General features: G+C 36.7%; 2 protein-coding genes across 11 annotated transcripts in view; one reads left to right on the forward strand and one right to left on the reverse strand.

Moving 5' to 3' along the window:
• LOC307186164 (uncharacterized protein) overlaps positions 1–14,810 on the reverse strand; it is a 437,480-nt gene that overhangs the window by 111,269 nt on the left and 311,401 nt on the right. The gene's annotated exons all lie outside the window — the stretch shown is intronic.
• EMCN (endomucin) overlaps positions 1–14,810 on the forward strand; it is an 88,309-nt gene that overhangs the window by 54,737 nt on the left and 18,762 nt on the right. Inside the window, exons 5-7 of one of the 2 annotated variants that reach the window (XM_079921016.1) lie at positions 1,877–1,915; positions 13,731–13,823; positions 14,255–14,308. In XM_079921016.1, the coding sequence (XP_079777142.1) occupies positions 1,877–1,915; positions 13,731–13,823; positions 14,255–14,308 (186 nt within the window). The remainder of the gene's footprint in view (positions 1–1,876; positions 1,916–13,730; positions 13,824–14,254; positions 14,309–14,810) is intronic. The other variant, XM_079921017.1, reaches the window with a different exon arrangement.

Genomic DNA, 14,810 nt, shown 5'->3' on the forward strand with positions numbered 1-14,810 from the left:
TCACGGTCCTCCCTTTGAGAAAGCAGTTTCACTGCTTTCAACTAATATTTGCAGATCTGCAAAATGGAAATAATAACGTCTTTCTTGTAGACATCAGAAATTAATATATGGAACTGATCATAAGAGTTGCTTGAAAAATAGTAGCTATAGTTATCCAAGCAGGAATATTAAGTAAGGCATTCATTTTCTCTTAAAAATTGAATTCAAAGAGGTAGAATTAGGTTTATTATTATTACTTTCTACTGTTATTCGTTCATTCCTTATATTTTTACCAGAGACCTGGTAGTAGGCTCTGCAATTACGGCTCTGAGTAAAACAAGAAATCTTTTTCCTCCTGGAGTTACATTCTAACTAACAACAAGCATATTTTTAAAGAATCAATGTCCCTGGAGTGATAAAAGTACTGTTGAGCAGATGAGGCAGAGTGGTGGACTAGAGTGGAGGGAAATGAGACTTGTGCCCCTGGGAGACAATTGTACCATGCTTTGATCTAAGATGGTGAGGGCGGAGGTGGGTTTGAGGATGCTAGTCAAGAGTTATGAATGCATAAAGAAGATGTGGTATATAGATACGATGGAATATTACTCAGCCATAAAAAAGAATGAAATAATGCCATTTGCAGCAACATGGATGGACCTAGAGATTATCATGCTAAGTGAAGTAAGTGAGACAGGGAAAGTCTAATATTATACTATTGCTTATATGTGGAATCTAAAACAAAAAGATACAGATGAACTTATTTACAGGAATAGACCCACAGACATAGAGAACAAACTTATGGCTACCAAAGGGGAAGTGAGGGAGATAAATTAGGAGTTTGGGATTAACATATACATATTACTGTATGTAAAATAGACAACCAACAGGGACTTACTATATAGCACAGGGAATTATACTCAATATTTTGTAATAACATATAAGGGGAAAAAATCTGAAAAAGAATAAAAAGAATATATATATATATAAAATATATATATATATATAAACTGAATTACTATCACTGTGCTGTACATCTGATATTAACACAACATTATAAATCAACCATACTTCAGTAAAAAAGAGTTCTGTTTCAGGCATGTTAAATTTGAGATGATGATGAGACAGTCAAGTGAAAATACAAAGGAAGCAAGTGAATATTTTTAAACTATCATTATTGGGCTTCTATTTGTTTCAATTTTTTTCTATATTTTTTCATGTGGCAAATCTTGGTTCATGGTGCAAACACTCCAAGTTGTTGAAGTGATCTTTGATTATAATTCTCAGGTGATTTTATTTGTAGAAGCGCTTCTGAGCTATATTTCCTTTAGAGGAATTCCCTAAGTTTCAGAGGAATCTGTCTGAACCATTCTGAATCTTCCTCGGGTCAGGAGATGCACAATAGCTTAGTAGGAGTACGACACATGGCAGTGCCACCCATGAAGTACCTACCAAAGTTTTGTAGTTGTCTGGGTTATCTAGGCATATTCAAGATGTGGGGTTGTACTAGGTGCTCCAAAAGAGGATTCAGCAAAATACAGCTCACAGGCCAATCCAGACCCACACCTGTTTTTGTAAATAAAGTTTAATGGGAATACAGCCATACATATTCTTTAGGTATTATGTATAAGCTGCATTCACACTACAATGGCAAAGCTGAATAGTCACTAGAGACTTATGACCCACAAAGCTTAAAATACTATTTGGCCCTTTAAGAAAAAGTTGGCTGACCCCTGCTCTGAAGTTTCTTCTAATCAGGAAGCCTCTTGATTTTATGATTTGATGAAAGTAAATCGGAAATGAGCTAAGGTCTATATCTATTTACCACCTGAAGGAATTGTGAGAGTACATTTGATATTCAACATTTAATTTTAGCAATTTTCTTTTCTTTCCTCTAAAGCTGAGATTCAGAGTTCAATCAAAGCCACAGAAACAACAGGTAAGTTAATTTTCTTTCTCTGAAAATATTCCCGGGTAAAATCCCAAGAAAGAGACAAAGTAGATCAATCAGTCTGAGGACAGAGTGAAATAGCACAAAGGAAAACATTACATGGCAACTAAAATATTTAGGAAATCTTGTGTTAAAAAAATGCAGTCCCGGAGAATATACAATGATGTGCCTCAGTGCTCTGGGGCTGGGATGAGTGGAACCAGTTCTGGTAAATGCATAAAGCCTGTGGAATTTTCCTCTGCTCAGAACCTACTGTTCCTGGTCTGTTTCTGTGGTCAGCTTGCCCTCTCTCAGAAGTATAGAGTGTGTGTTTGCTGTCTTCACTACTTTCTAACAAAGCCTGGTCCTGGCATCCGAAGAGATGATGTTATAAACCACAGTTAACAGCCTAAAATGTTATCACTTAAAGAAGTGCTCATGCTTTGCCATCCTTAGTTTTAAACTGAATAAATTCTGGATGATGGAGCAACAGAAATTGAAAAAGATTATTGGGCAGAGGAAAATGATGATGTTGAATCTTCCTATTGTTTTGAAATTATAATTGTTTGGGGGATTTTTACCTTCCTACATCCTACCTGGTACTTATATACATGACAAATCTCTTAGGTTCTCAATAATAACCACCTTTGGTATATATAAAATGAGAAATACATGAAGTAAACTTGTAAGATCATGTAACTTTTTTAAAAATTGGAAAAATAAAGGCTTGAAAATTATGAGCGACTCTGACATTTTCACAGCAAATGTCCTGAATAATCATCATAGTTTACCTTCAAAGAATTAGAAATGAAAATTATTATGCTTTTAACTTTTCATCATTTATCTTCTACATAATACATCAAATGAATAAAGAAGTTATTTTTATATTGTTAACTCTATTTCACCTTATCGCCATATTTTTTTATTCTTATTTCCATCTACATAGTCTAGAAATGCAACAGAAAAAACATTGGGAAAAGCAAAGCAAAACAAAGCATAAATATAGTACATCCAGGCAAAGAGGGTAGCTTTACATCGGCTGATGCCTTGCACTGTTCTGGAGAAGTCCTGTCCGCCCGCTTCATGGATTGGTTATCAAGGAGAAGTTACAGATGAAAGACAATTGGGAAGCTGACAAAGTGTCAGCTCATTTTAAGGGGAGACTGAAGCGTCTTTTATTTTGTTTAAAATAATGGTATCAACACAATGCCAACTTTAGCTATAATTGATTTTTAAATGTAATAAAAAGCCCATTTAGACTTTAATTTTGAATTATAGAAACTAATGCTCCTAAAACAATTAATAGACAAACCACTGATTTGAATAGCAGACTAGAAGGAAATGAGGCTGATTCTATCAGCTGTAGAAAAGTCAGTCTCAAACTTCAGATGTATGTTTGGGCTGAAGACTAAATCCAGATACACTCAAAAAATTCACAGATATTCACCCATATGATCAAGGAGAGGCATCTTCCTTAAAATAATTAGCATTTCTCTTTTAGGTAAAGTTGAGGTAGACTTCTTGACCACAGAATTATTAGTACTGCTTCCTTCCATAATTATGAGTTAAATATACATTTAATGTTTGACTAGAACATACTGAGTTCTCATGTTTGATACTTTCTTTCAGATTATGCATCTGACTTTAATTTTCTTGAAAAATTATGTTTTTACCACTCTCTTCAAAAACTATTTTTAAGGATCTAGAAATTGTTGATTGTTTTATGTAGGATCTTTTTTTGGAATTCAGGATAAGTAAGGCAACTATATATAAAATGTGAATTATAAGCAACTATACATAGATATGACATTCAATTTTACGTAATAAAGATAAAAGAAAGATAGTCATAGTTAGATGGAAATGATCAAAGTCAGAAGACATGTCCATTCATTCCACTCAACAGAGCAAAGGTAGTATGAATGGACAACTGAGTTTAACAATGCTAAGCATGAGGAATTCATGCCCAATATCTAAAGCATGTGGGAAAGTCAAACTTCACCTGACCACTGTAACATACCTGGAGAGACTCCAAATTTTGTATAATCCCCTGTCAAATATACAGAATGGTATATTCAACCAATCACCACTAACTGAGGCATTCAATAAATATTTGTTCTGTTCCATCACACATAGCACTAGCTAAGAGTTTGAGTGTTACATGGAGCCTGCCATTAAGGGTTACTAGTCAATATAATAAATAACTATAATCACTCCAGCAGTCATGTAGGTGTAAAGTGATGTGTCATAGATGAGCCTCAGATAACCTTATGCTAAGATCAGAGAAGGAAGAGAGTTTTTTCCCTTTAGCTGTTGTTGTGGTATACATTGGGTGGGAAAAAGCAGTTTAAGAAAGATGAGGAAGGGGTTCATGAAAAAAGCGACTTTCTAGCTGCCAGATTTTTCTACCTACTCATTTTTTTAGCTCTGAATTCAGAGCGAATGAGGAGATAGAAAGACCCACTAAAAAGTGATGAAAAACTGTTTATTCCCCAGAGATATATGCAGCCATCATGCGGCCATTACAACAATTTAAAGCAATGATAGAATTCACTTTTCTTTAGCCTTATCATTTTCTCACAGACAGGCAGAGCTAATAATTTGTCCTTGAAAATGAACCTCTTGATTTCTTTGATAAGAGACCTCAGCTCCAGAGAAAAATGGAACAATATGCCTCAGAGTATTGGGAAAGGAATAAACCATCTGCCCTTAACTTTCTGAAAATATAACTATATTTGTCAGGGTTTTCCAGAGAAACAGAACAAAAAGAATATATATATATATATATATATATATATATATATATATATATGTATTTGTATATATGCATGGAAATCTCTAAAGAGGTTGATTATGAAGAATTGGCTCATGCATTACAGAGTCTGAGAAGTCCTAAGATCTCAGTTGGCAAACTAGAGGCCTGGAAAGGTAGGAGAATGGATGGTATAGTTCTAGTCCGTCCAAAGGGCTGAGGGCCAGGAGAGCAAATGGTGTAAGTTCCAGTCTGAAAGCTGGCAAGCTCAAGACCCAAGAAGAGTCGATATCTCAGTTCAAAGGCAAAGGAAACACTGATATCCCAGCTCAAGGCAATCCGGCAGAAAGAGTTCTTCTTACTCCATGGAGCCTTTCTGTTCTATACAGACCTTCAACTGATTGGATCAGAGCCGCCCTAATGGAGGGTAATCTATTTCACTCAGTCTACTGATCTGAATGTTAATCTCATCCAAAAACACATTCACAGGCACACCCAGAATAATGCTTGACCAAATATCTGAGAACCCCATGGCCAAGTCTAGTTGACACATAAAACTACTCACCACAACAACATTCTCATAGTCACCAGCACAGCTTGTGAAAGTTCTCATTGTACCCATCTTCTTGACTTTCTCAACTGTGTTTCAGGACCTCAATTGTATTGTAGACATTAATTTTGATGGAAAATCAGAAGCCAGTACAGGCAAAAGTCCCATCAAAACTGACTACTGGCCTTTGGAAAGGAGGATGCTCTGTCTTGGTTCATTCATTATGCTTGACATCTTATGTAATGCCTGGGATTGGTTACTCATCTCTCAGAATTCATATAATGTGAAGCATGAATTATTTTTATACAGAGGATTACTTACCTGAATGTTTGAACTTTGAATGACAGAATCTTTGTTCAGGTAGAACTTTGTTCGGGTAGAACTATTGACAGATACTATTGTTCAGGTAGAACGCACTCAAACTAGAAATATACCCATAGCGAAGTGATATCCAGAGTTGTTTTTGTTAACTTGGAAATTTTATGCTGTTTGAAAATTAGTTGAGAATAAAATAACTCAGTTATGGAATGAAAAATATACCAATATTTATGTGATAGGGTCTGGCATAAACTTCCACTTAGGAAATTGTATGAATCTATAAATCTAGGTATGGCTATGTGGGTTCTTCTCTAGTTCAGGGATCTGATAACGCTCTAAGAAGTGCTCGGCCCTGTTCTTGTGGCTCTCTAGTCTACACTGAAAGGTCATAAAAACTCACAGTCTCAACTGATTAGCTAGCCAACACTCACTTTAAGAACCAACACATTTCAATGATATTGCTAAGGGTGTGAGCTCTTCCAATGAGCTCTACAATGTGTTTTATTTAATACACTAGGAATAATTCTGTCTGCTTGTATGTATATGCAGAGTCTGGTTTGGCCTATTGAAGGAAGGAGGTGTTTAGTTTACCTTGGTAGGAAGAATACCTTCTCAATTGGAGCCGAAATTGAAATAGATAACATTTCATGTAACAAAAATAAGAGGCATGCCCTTATAACTCATTCCGACTGAGGAGCAGAAGCTTAGGCAGCACAGAATTGTGGTTGACAGAACAGAGTCTAGAGTTTGCATTCAAACCCCAGCTCTGTGTGACTTTGAGCAAATTATTTACACTCTCTGGGCTTCAGTTTCCACTTTATGAAATGAAAATATTATGAATACAATAGTGAGTGTAAAACTCTTAGAACAATGCCTGGCATGCAGTGTCCCATAACTTGAAAATAAAGTCCTTTTTAACATTTTCATGTCCGTGTTTTGGATTGCTTACGCTCACATTCTCAGAAAGCATATGGCACAGGAAGAGTTACACGTTGAAAAGCTTCTCAGTGTTTTCAGGTCGTACTATCCAAATGGTGAATTTCAGGTAAGATGATGTATATATTTTGGGAGAGAGATGAGAACATTCTAAAACTTTCAGAATGCTGAGAAAAAAATTTCATTGGTCTCATTGATAATGATACCATTAACAAGTAAGATGAACTCAACTCACTTGAAACCTGTTCGTTGCACGGCATAATGGAAAGGAAACAGATAGGGTTTTGAGTCATACTTGGCTTATGTCTTAGCCCTTCTGCTTATTGCCAGACATGTTACCTTATCTCTCTGAGCCACAGTATCTCTCATCTTTAAAGCACATAATAAAAATGTTTAAGAATAAGGTGAGTTAGCACATATGGAAGTAATTAACAGTGCCCCATTCAGTCTTTGTGCATTGTATATAATTTTCTGGAAATTAATAACTATTTATATTAAGTCACAAAAGAAAAATATGCCCTCCTTCTTCAACGTATATTTCTACAGAGTTACCTAAAGTAAACAAATCTCTAGTCACAGTTATTACTGGGTTAGAGGATGCTATTACTTCTGGTTAGTTATGCTGATGGCCCAAAGCAAAGTGAAAGAACTTCGAGATAAAAATTGTTTTTGCATAGCTTGAAGTGTACAACTAGGTCAGAAAGTTCAGGTCTGATGAGAGCAGAAATTAATTTTTATCATGTGAAGGCAGAAAAGTTTCCTTTTGTCATTTTGCTCATTAAGTAGATGAGGGGATCCTGTTAAAAGTGAAAATGCAGACTAGCTATGACAAAATCTGAATTGAAAGGAACCCTGACAAGAATCTAAATCTTAAAGCTAGAAGAGACCTCAGGGATCATACCAGCATATTCCCCTCCCAAAACAGAGAATGGGACCAACCATACTCATAGCATTTACTGACTGGGCCGCTGATGTGCCACTTACGTATATAATAGACCATTTTCCACTCTGATAATGAAAGCCTAGAGTAAACCATGCTCCCTTTCCCTGAGTGTCAGGATGCTCAGAACCAATTCTTATGGCCAACGCCAGCAACCATATTGATGCTTGGTATTAACTCTTAGAAGGAGCTTATTTGTTTCTTCCAGTTTCCTTTGTTCTGATTTCTCATTTTTATTTTATTCATCTTATGGCCTATATCATTGCTTAAGCACCTCTAATTCTTTCTGTTGAGAATTAATTTATAAGTAAAATTCAATTAACAATAACATGGTATCTCTTATTTTAATCCTTGACGTACTGTTTGTTTTTTCCACATCAATCAACTTTGTGCTGTTCACCTTCCCTGTGGGAGCTCCTTAAATGAAATAACTCTCTCATGTACTCTGTTGTATTTCCTTCAGCATCTACTGTTGGACCCAGAGTAGGTGTCTATTTTTTTCTATTACTTCAGAATGAATGAAAAAAAATAATGAAAATGATTTTAAATAAGTACCCGTCCTAATATTAAGGCAAAAAAGGAAAACACATGAATTCACTTCCTCCTCAACAATAGTCGCATCTGCTGCCAAAAAATTTGTTTGTCCATTCAGCAAAACTTATGGTCGCTACTTGTACACACTGCTCTAGCGCTTGGGAAATATCAGTAAGCAAAATAAAGATTCTTGCCCTCGAGGATCTTATATTCTAGTATAAGTATAGACAAACTATAATCAATACACGTATTAATTAACCAAATTATAAAGCAAGGTGGGAGGTGATAAGTGCTATGAGAAAGAGAAGATGTAGAACAGTGTAGAAGGGAGGGATTATGGGTGCCAGAGAGGTGGGGACCATTTTCAGTATTGAAAAAGTGGTCAAGAAAGTCATAAAAAGGTTTGAGAAAATACAAGAAGGAAGTGAGCCACCTAATACGTGGGGGAAGAGCATCTAAACAGAGCTACAACTTGAGGAGAGGACTGGTGTGTTAAATAAACAGGGCAGGGAGAAAGGCAGGGGATATACCAGGCAGATTACCTAAGATTTGGTGGGTTATTTCAAGGACTGTGATTTTTTCTGTAAGTGGAATGGAAAAACACTGAGGATTTTAAACAGAGGGGTGACATGATCTGACTCATGTTTTATAAGTATAACTCTGATTGCTGAGGAGAGACTGTCAAATGAAGCAAGATTATCTTTTGCAAATTTTCGAGGAGAGAAATGATGGTAGCTTGGACCAGTGTGGTCATAGGGTCATAGGGTGGCATGCAATCTCCAAATTCCAAATATATTTTGGAGGTGGAGCCTATAGACATTCTTGACGATTGCATTTGGAATAGTATAGAAAGAGATGAATCAAAAATAACTCTGAGGCTTTTGGCCTGAGCAACTGGAAGGAATATCTGCCATCAGCTAAGATAGAAAGGCTGCAGATAGAGCAGAAATTCAAGTTTGGACATGTTGAGTTTCAGATTTTTATTATTTGCCATGATTATGAATCTGAAATTTAGGAAAGAGGTCTAGGCTGGAAGCATAAATTAGGAGATCATTTGCACTGATATTCTATTTAAACCTTGAAATTGACTGAAATCACCAATGAAATTAGTGTAGTTAGACATGAGGACAAAGGACTGCATTCTGGGGCCCTCCAAGACTGAGTCAGAAAGAAGAGACAAAACCAGCCAAGGAGACTGAGAAGAATAAGACATAAAGTAGGAGAAAAACCAGCAGTGTGTGCTCTGCTGGAGCCACATGGAGAAAATGTGTTAAGGAGGAGGGAATGAGTTATGTGACAAGTGCTGGAAAGTTCTTTTTAAAAGTGAGACATGAATCCATCAAATTGCAGTTAGAGACCAGTTCCAATTATTTATAAATAATGAGAAAAATGAATAAGCATTCCGTTCAATTGAATTTAGTCCCTCAAACACATATCAAATGCGTACATATCAAAAAGAAGAATAGGAAACATGGTGAAATGAAAACAGAACACACAGTTTTATTTTCTTTCTCACACTAGAATATTTTATCCTCTACTGCCTCTCACACTTTTTCTCCTGTTAATATCTGTGTATGGTATGCCTTCCTTTAAGGAAGGTTTGAGAAGGCCATCAGGGACTCCTCCAGCTCAAGTCCCTCCTCAGGGAAACCCATGGTTCCCAGGAGCAGACCTGCTTTCATATACTTGCCAGGCTCAATCACTGGCTGGGAGCAGCCCGCAGGAGGTATGGCATCAGCACAAACACAGTGATGGAATTCAGAGAGCAGGTGGGGAACCTCGGTCAATTACACTGTAGTTCGCCTTCCATGAGGTGCATTCTCATAACCACCAGAGGTACCCTGGGACATCAATAAGGTCTTCTGTCTTTAAAACTTCCAATGATTTACCTAGTAATTGGTTTACAGCAAGAGCCAAATGTGTTCCACTGTCAGATGGCAATAGGGTAAATTTGTTTTTTTTTAACTTTTTACTTTATATTGGAGTATAGCCAATTAACAATGTTGTGATAGTTTCAGGTGCACAGCAAAGGGACTCAGCCATACATATACATGTATCCATTCTCTCCCAAACTCCCCTCCCATCCAGGCTGCCACATAACATTGAGCAGAGTTCCCTGTGCCATACAGTAGGCCCTTGTTGGTTATCCATCTTAAATATAGCGGTGTGTACATGTCAATCCCAAACTCACTGACTATCCCTTTCCCCCATTTCCCCCCCGGTAACCATAAGTTCGTTCTCTAAGTCTGTGAGTCTGTTTCTGTTTTGTAAATAAGTTCATTTGTATCATTTCTTTTTAGATTCCGCATATAAGGGATATCACGATATTTCTCTTTCTCTGTCTGACTTACTTCACTCAGTATGAGAATCTCTAGGTCCCTCCATGTTGCTGTGAATGGCGTTGTTTTCATTCTTTTTAATGGCTGAGTAATATTCTTGTGTGTGTGTGTGTGTGTGTGTGTGTGTGTGTGTGTGTGTGTGTATACCACATCTTCTTTATGTATTCCTCTATCGAGGGGGATTTAGGTTGCTTCCATGTCTTGGCTATTGTAAACAGTGCTGCAATGAACACTGGGGTGCATGTATCCTTTTGGACCATGTTTTTCTCCAGATATATGCCCAAGAGTGGGATTGCATGGTCACATAGTAGCTCTATTTTTAGTTTTTTAAGAAACCTCCATACTGTTCTCCATAGTGGCTGCACCAATTTACACTCTCACCATCAGTGTAGGAGGGTTCCCTTCTCTCCACACCCTCTCCAGCATTTATTGTTTGTGGATTTTTTGATGATAGTCATTCTAACTGGTGTGAAGTGATACCTCATTGTAGTTTTGATTTGCATTTCTCTAATAATTAGTGGTGTTGACCATCTTTTCATGTGCCTTTTGGCCATCTGTATGTCTTCTTTGGAGAACTGTCTGTTTAGGTCTGCCCACTTTTTGATTGGGTTGTTTGTTTTGAGGATATTAAGCCTCATGAGCTGTTTGTAAATTTTGGAGACTAATCCATCGGGTAAATTTGGGTACACATTATTACAATAGACTTGGTTCTTCAAGTCTCTTTATAACAACAGACTTTATTCTGAAGTCTCTGCCTCAAACAGCCTGCTCCAATTTCTGGCCTGAAGTTTGCAAACTAAATTTAAGTCATAACATACCATATCTGCAATTCAATAATCATTACAATCACCAAAAGTCAAGGTCTAAGAGCAAACTGATGTCATCTAAGAACACCATATACTCCAGTTTCTCCAGTTCCTGACTAGAGCAAGGAAGCTTCTGAAAACATGTAAGTGTCTGAAGAGTCATATAGCTTTACACTTAGAATACCTGAGAAAATTAGATAAATTGACTTTGGTGAAAGACTCAACTCTGTAGGTGCCTAATCACAATATAACAATAGGATATTATTATAAAATAATATATTAATATAATATAAATTAACATAATTTTATAGTAATTATATATATTATAAACATATCAGTATCAACACTTCTAAGCAATTTAAATTTATTCTTACTCATTTAATTTTCACAACACTATGATGTAGAAAAATTATAATCACCATTTGTAGATGTGGAAACTCAGACACAAAGAGTTTAAGTGCCTTGCCTAAGATTCCACAGCAAATAAGTGCTAGAGTCAGATTTGAGCCCGCGTACTCAGCCTTCAGAATCATGCTCTCAACCATCCACTGTACCTCTCCTGTACCTCCTCTGCCGATGCCGCTTTAGTAGAACGTGGCATAATACAGTCTCAGTGAAATCCACAGAAATCATAAGCTCTGAACATACCATGGCTCCATCTTAATTGCAGGAAGAATTACATTAAACTCACAATTTATGAATTCAGCCAAGACCTGTAATTTCATCAATATGATCATGCTAATGGACAGGGTTTCTCAAACTGTAAGTTAATTCCCATTAGCGGGTCATGACTACTATTTTTTAAAATGAAGTAAAACACCAGAAATCAGTCAGTGTAATAGAGGTGAAGTGTGTGTATGTGTGTGTGTGTGTGTGTGTGTGTGTGTGTGTGTGTGCTGGTTTCAGAAATGATTTATTAACTAAAGTTTGCGGTTAAAAGAAAAAAAAATAAGTCTTTGTTCAAGGAGCCAACAAATCCTCTTTTAAGAAGGGTTAATTCTATTGCCTCTCTGTGGATCACTAGCAATAATGGCACTGGACAGTCAACACGTTTTAACCTTTTAAGGAGGAAAGCTTGGAGTTTCATCTGAACCAGATAGATTATACTCAGAACTGTAGCCGCCACTTAGCCTGTCTATGAGAAGGTAATAAGGTAGAACGTGGAGTCTTGAAAATTAACCCTTGGGAAATCCCAGGGGAATTAATGCCATTGGTTATTTAATCAGCCATCTCATTCTCTACCAACACAACCAAAAGACCATTCATCCTCACTAGAACACTTGACACTGGAAAAAGCAGCTAAGTACCGAGGTTTGAGCTAGTTCCCACTCTTGTATTTAAGATTCCTTTTTCTGCCTGCTCAGTGCACGAGCCTGACATTTTTCTTTGTTCTTACGGGCATATATCTAGCTTCCTCCCACAGATCTCTTGCCTGGCAAGAACAGAGTCTTAACATTATTCTCCCCCCACAAATGTCAAAAATGCATAAGCATGCAGTGCGTGCTGGGCTGTGGGTGACAAAGAGAGAAAGATACAAGGCAGTCATAGGCAATATCAATTTCTTTCATGCAATTATGCATGGTCTTCACACTCCTAAGGGGGCCATAATTGTAAGAGGTGCCTCTTAGTTTACCCAAGCAGTCAGCTACATCTTACTGCATACCCACTGTGGTCAGAGCTTCGTGTGGTGGATGGTGGGAATTACAGCCCTCACACTCCAGGAGCTTGCAATTCAGTGTAGAGACAAGGCAAACAGGTGTGATTAAAAGATATTACTTCATATTTCAAGAAAAAGAGAATTATTTTTCAAAAAATGTTCAAAATACAAATTACATTTTATTACAGATTCACAAGAATAAACGTTGTACACTTATAAAACATATAATTATCTATGTTTCCTTGAAATTTATTGAGATTTATGAGTTTTGAATAATAAATTTTTATTTATTATTTTTTTGTTTTAGTCCTTCTGACTAAAGATGGCAAATGTTGACTTATGCAAACAAATAATAATAATCAATTTAAAATTAACATTTGCCATGGTAAAAAGAGCATGGACAGTGGTCGAAATGCATCCAAGCAGCAGTTACTCTAGAAAAGGCCTACAACTGTAAACCACTGCTGAGATAAAAATGAAGGGATCTTCTATTATTTTTTTCCCCAGTTCTTCCAACCAAAGTCTCAACTGCAATCTTTCCCTTTGACCACGAAGAAACATTATAAAATCTGAAGTCCTGTGTATTTATGTCCATTTTAAGTATTTATAGTGAAAAGAATCACTATCACTCAAAGTTGTAATATCTAGACTGTGATTAATGCTTCTGCATTGATTTGCATTCTTATGGGATGCAGAACTTCATGCAGTAGGTGATACAGTCTGTAGCCTAAGATGAGAAACTTGCTCACGTTTTTTTGGCCAGTTCTTGAAGGTATACTACTAACACCCAAGTTTTCTCATTCCAAATTTAATCATCTCTACAGCAGGAGATAGAATGAACTCATGATTTAATGTATAACTGTATGCATCCCATTATTCAACAATAAGCAGTTTTTTACAGATCATCAGAAATACAAATTGTTTGAATCTGCAAAGAAATCCAGTAAGAAGAGCAAATACTATCATCTGACGCTACATTTATCATTTTCCTACAGTTAACACTCTACAACCAGATGCGTCACCTACCAGAATCCCTACGTTATCCTCAATATCAGTAACAATTCTGGAAAACATCTCCCAGTCTCAAGGTATGACTTCTGTGTGTATGAGTGGAAGCTTGCTTCGCCTGACCCCTCCTCACCGAGAAAACCTCACCCATTTAAAAAACAGCTTACTGAGGTATAATTTATACACAACAAAACTACACATCCTCAAACAAGGGAGGGGACACGAGGAAACTTTTGGAGGTGATGACTCTGTCTAGTACCTTGATTGTGGGGATGGTTTCATGGGTATATGCATGTGTCCAAACTCATCAGATTGTATACATTAACTCCCTACCAATCTTGAGTCATGAAACAGAACTCTTTCAGAATGAGATAAAATGTTTTCACTCCAAGACTCATACCTATAAATCACAGAGGCTTACCTAAACGGGGAGTGGGGGAGGTGGGGGGAGGAGTGTGAGAATTGGCACACATTAACCAAAGGTGACTTTTTTTCTTTCTTAAAATAATAGGCACTGAGAACGCAAAAAATGCAAGCTCTTCTTCAACCAGCCCCTCTTATTCCAGTGAGTAATACGTGCATCTTCTTTCAAGGCAGTAGAACTGCAGAAAGTTTGAATGTTACCAATAAGGGAAGGGATTCAACTATAGACAGACTTTTCTCAACTTTACTGAACCTGCAATCCCATTATAATCCTATATAATTGCTACCTGCTTTGAAAGTTTCCTCCCATTGAGTCTGGTTTTAATAAATACACTTTGGGGATTTTTTTTTTTCTTACCTTAGTGCTAAGCAGCTACCACCAGGGGTCAAGGTGAATTGATGGGACTAATCTCTGATAAGCCAAAGTGCATGGGCCGGGATTCCATAAAAATGAATTTTCACCTTTACAAAACTTTACCTTAATGTTAAAAATGGCCTTTTAAGAAAAGTTCCATTTTAGCAAAAACATATATATGTCAGCCACTGTTTATGCTAGGACTGAATAGAGAATATTCATTAATTTCCCTGAAAGTTAAGAATAAGATGAATATATATGAAGCTGTGATAATAAAAGATTATCTTAG

The sequence above is a fragment of the Stenella coeruleoalba genome (assembly GCF_951394435.1).
Source record: "Stenella coeruleoalba genome assembly, chromosome: 4".
Taxonomy (NCBI): Eukaryota; Metazoa; Chordata; class Mammalia; order Artiodactyla; family Delphinidae; genus Stenella; species Stenella coeruleoalba.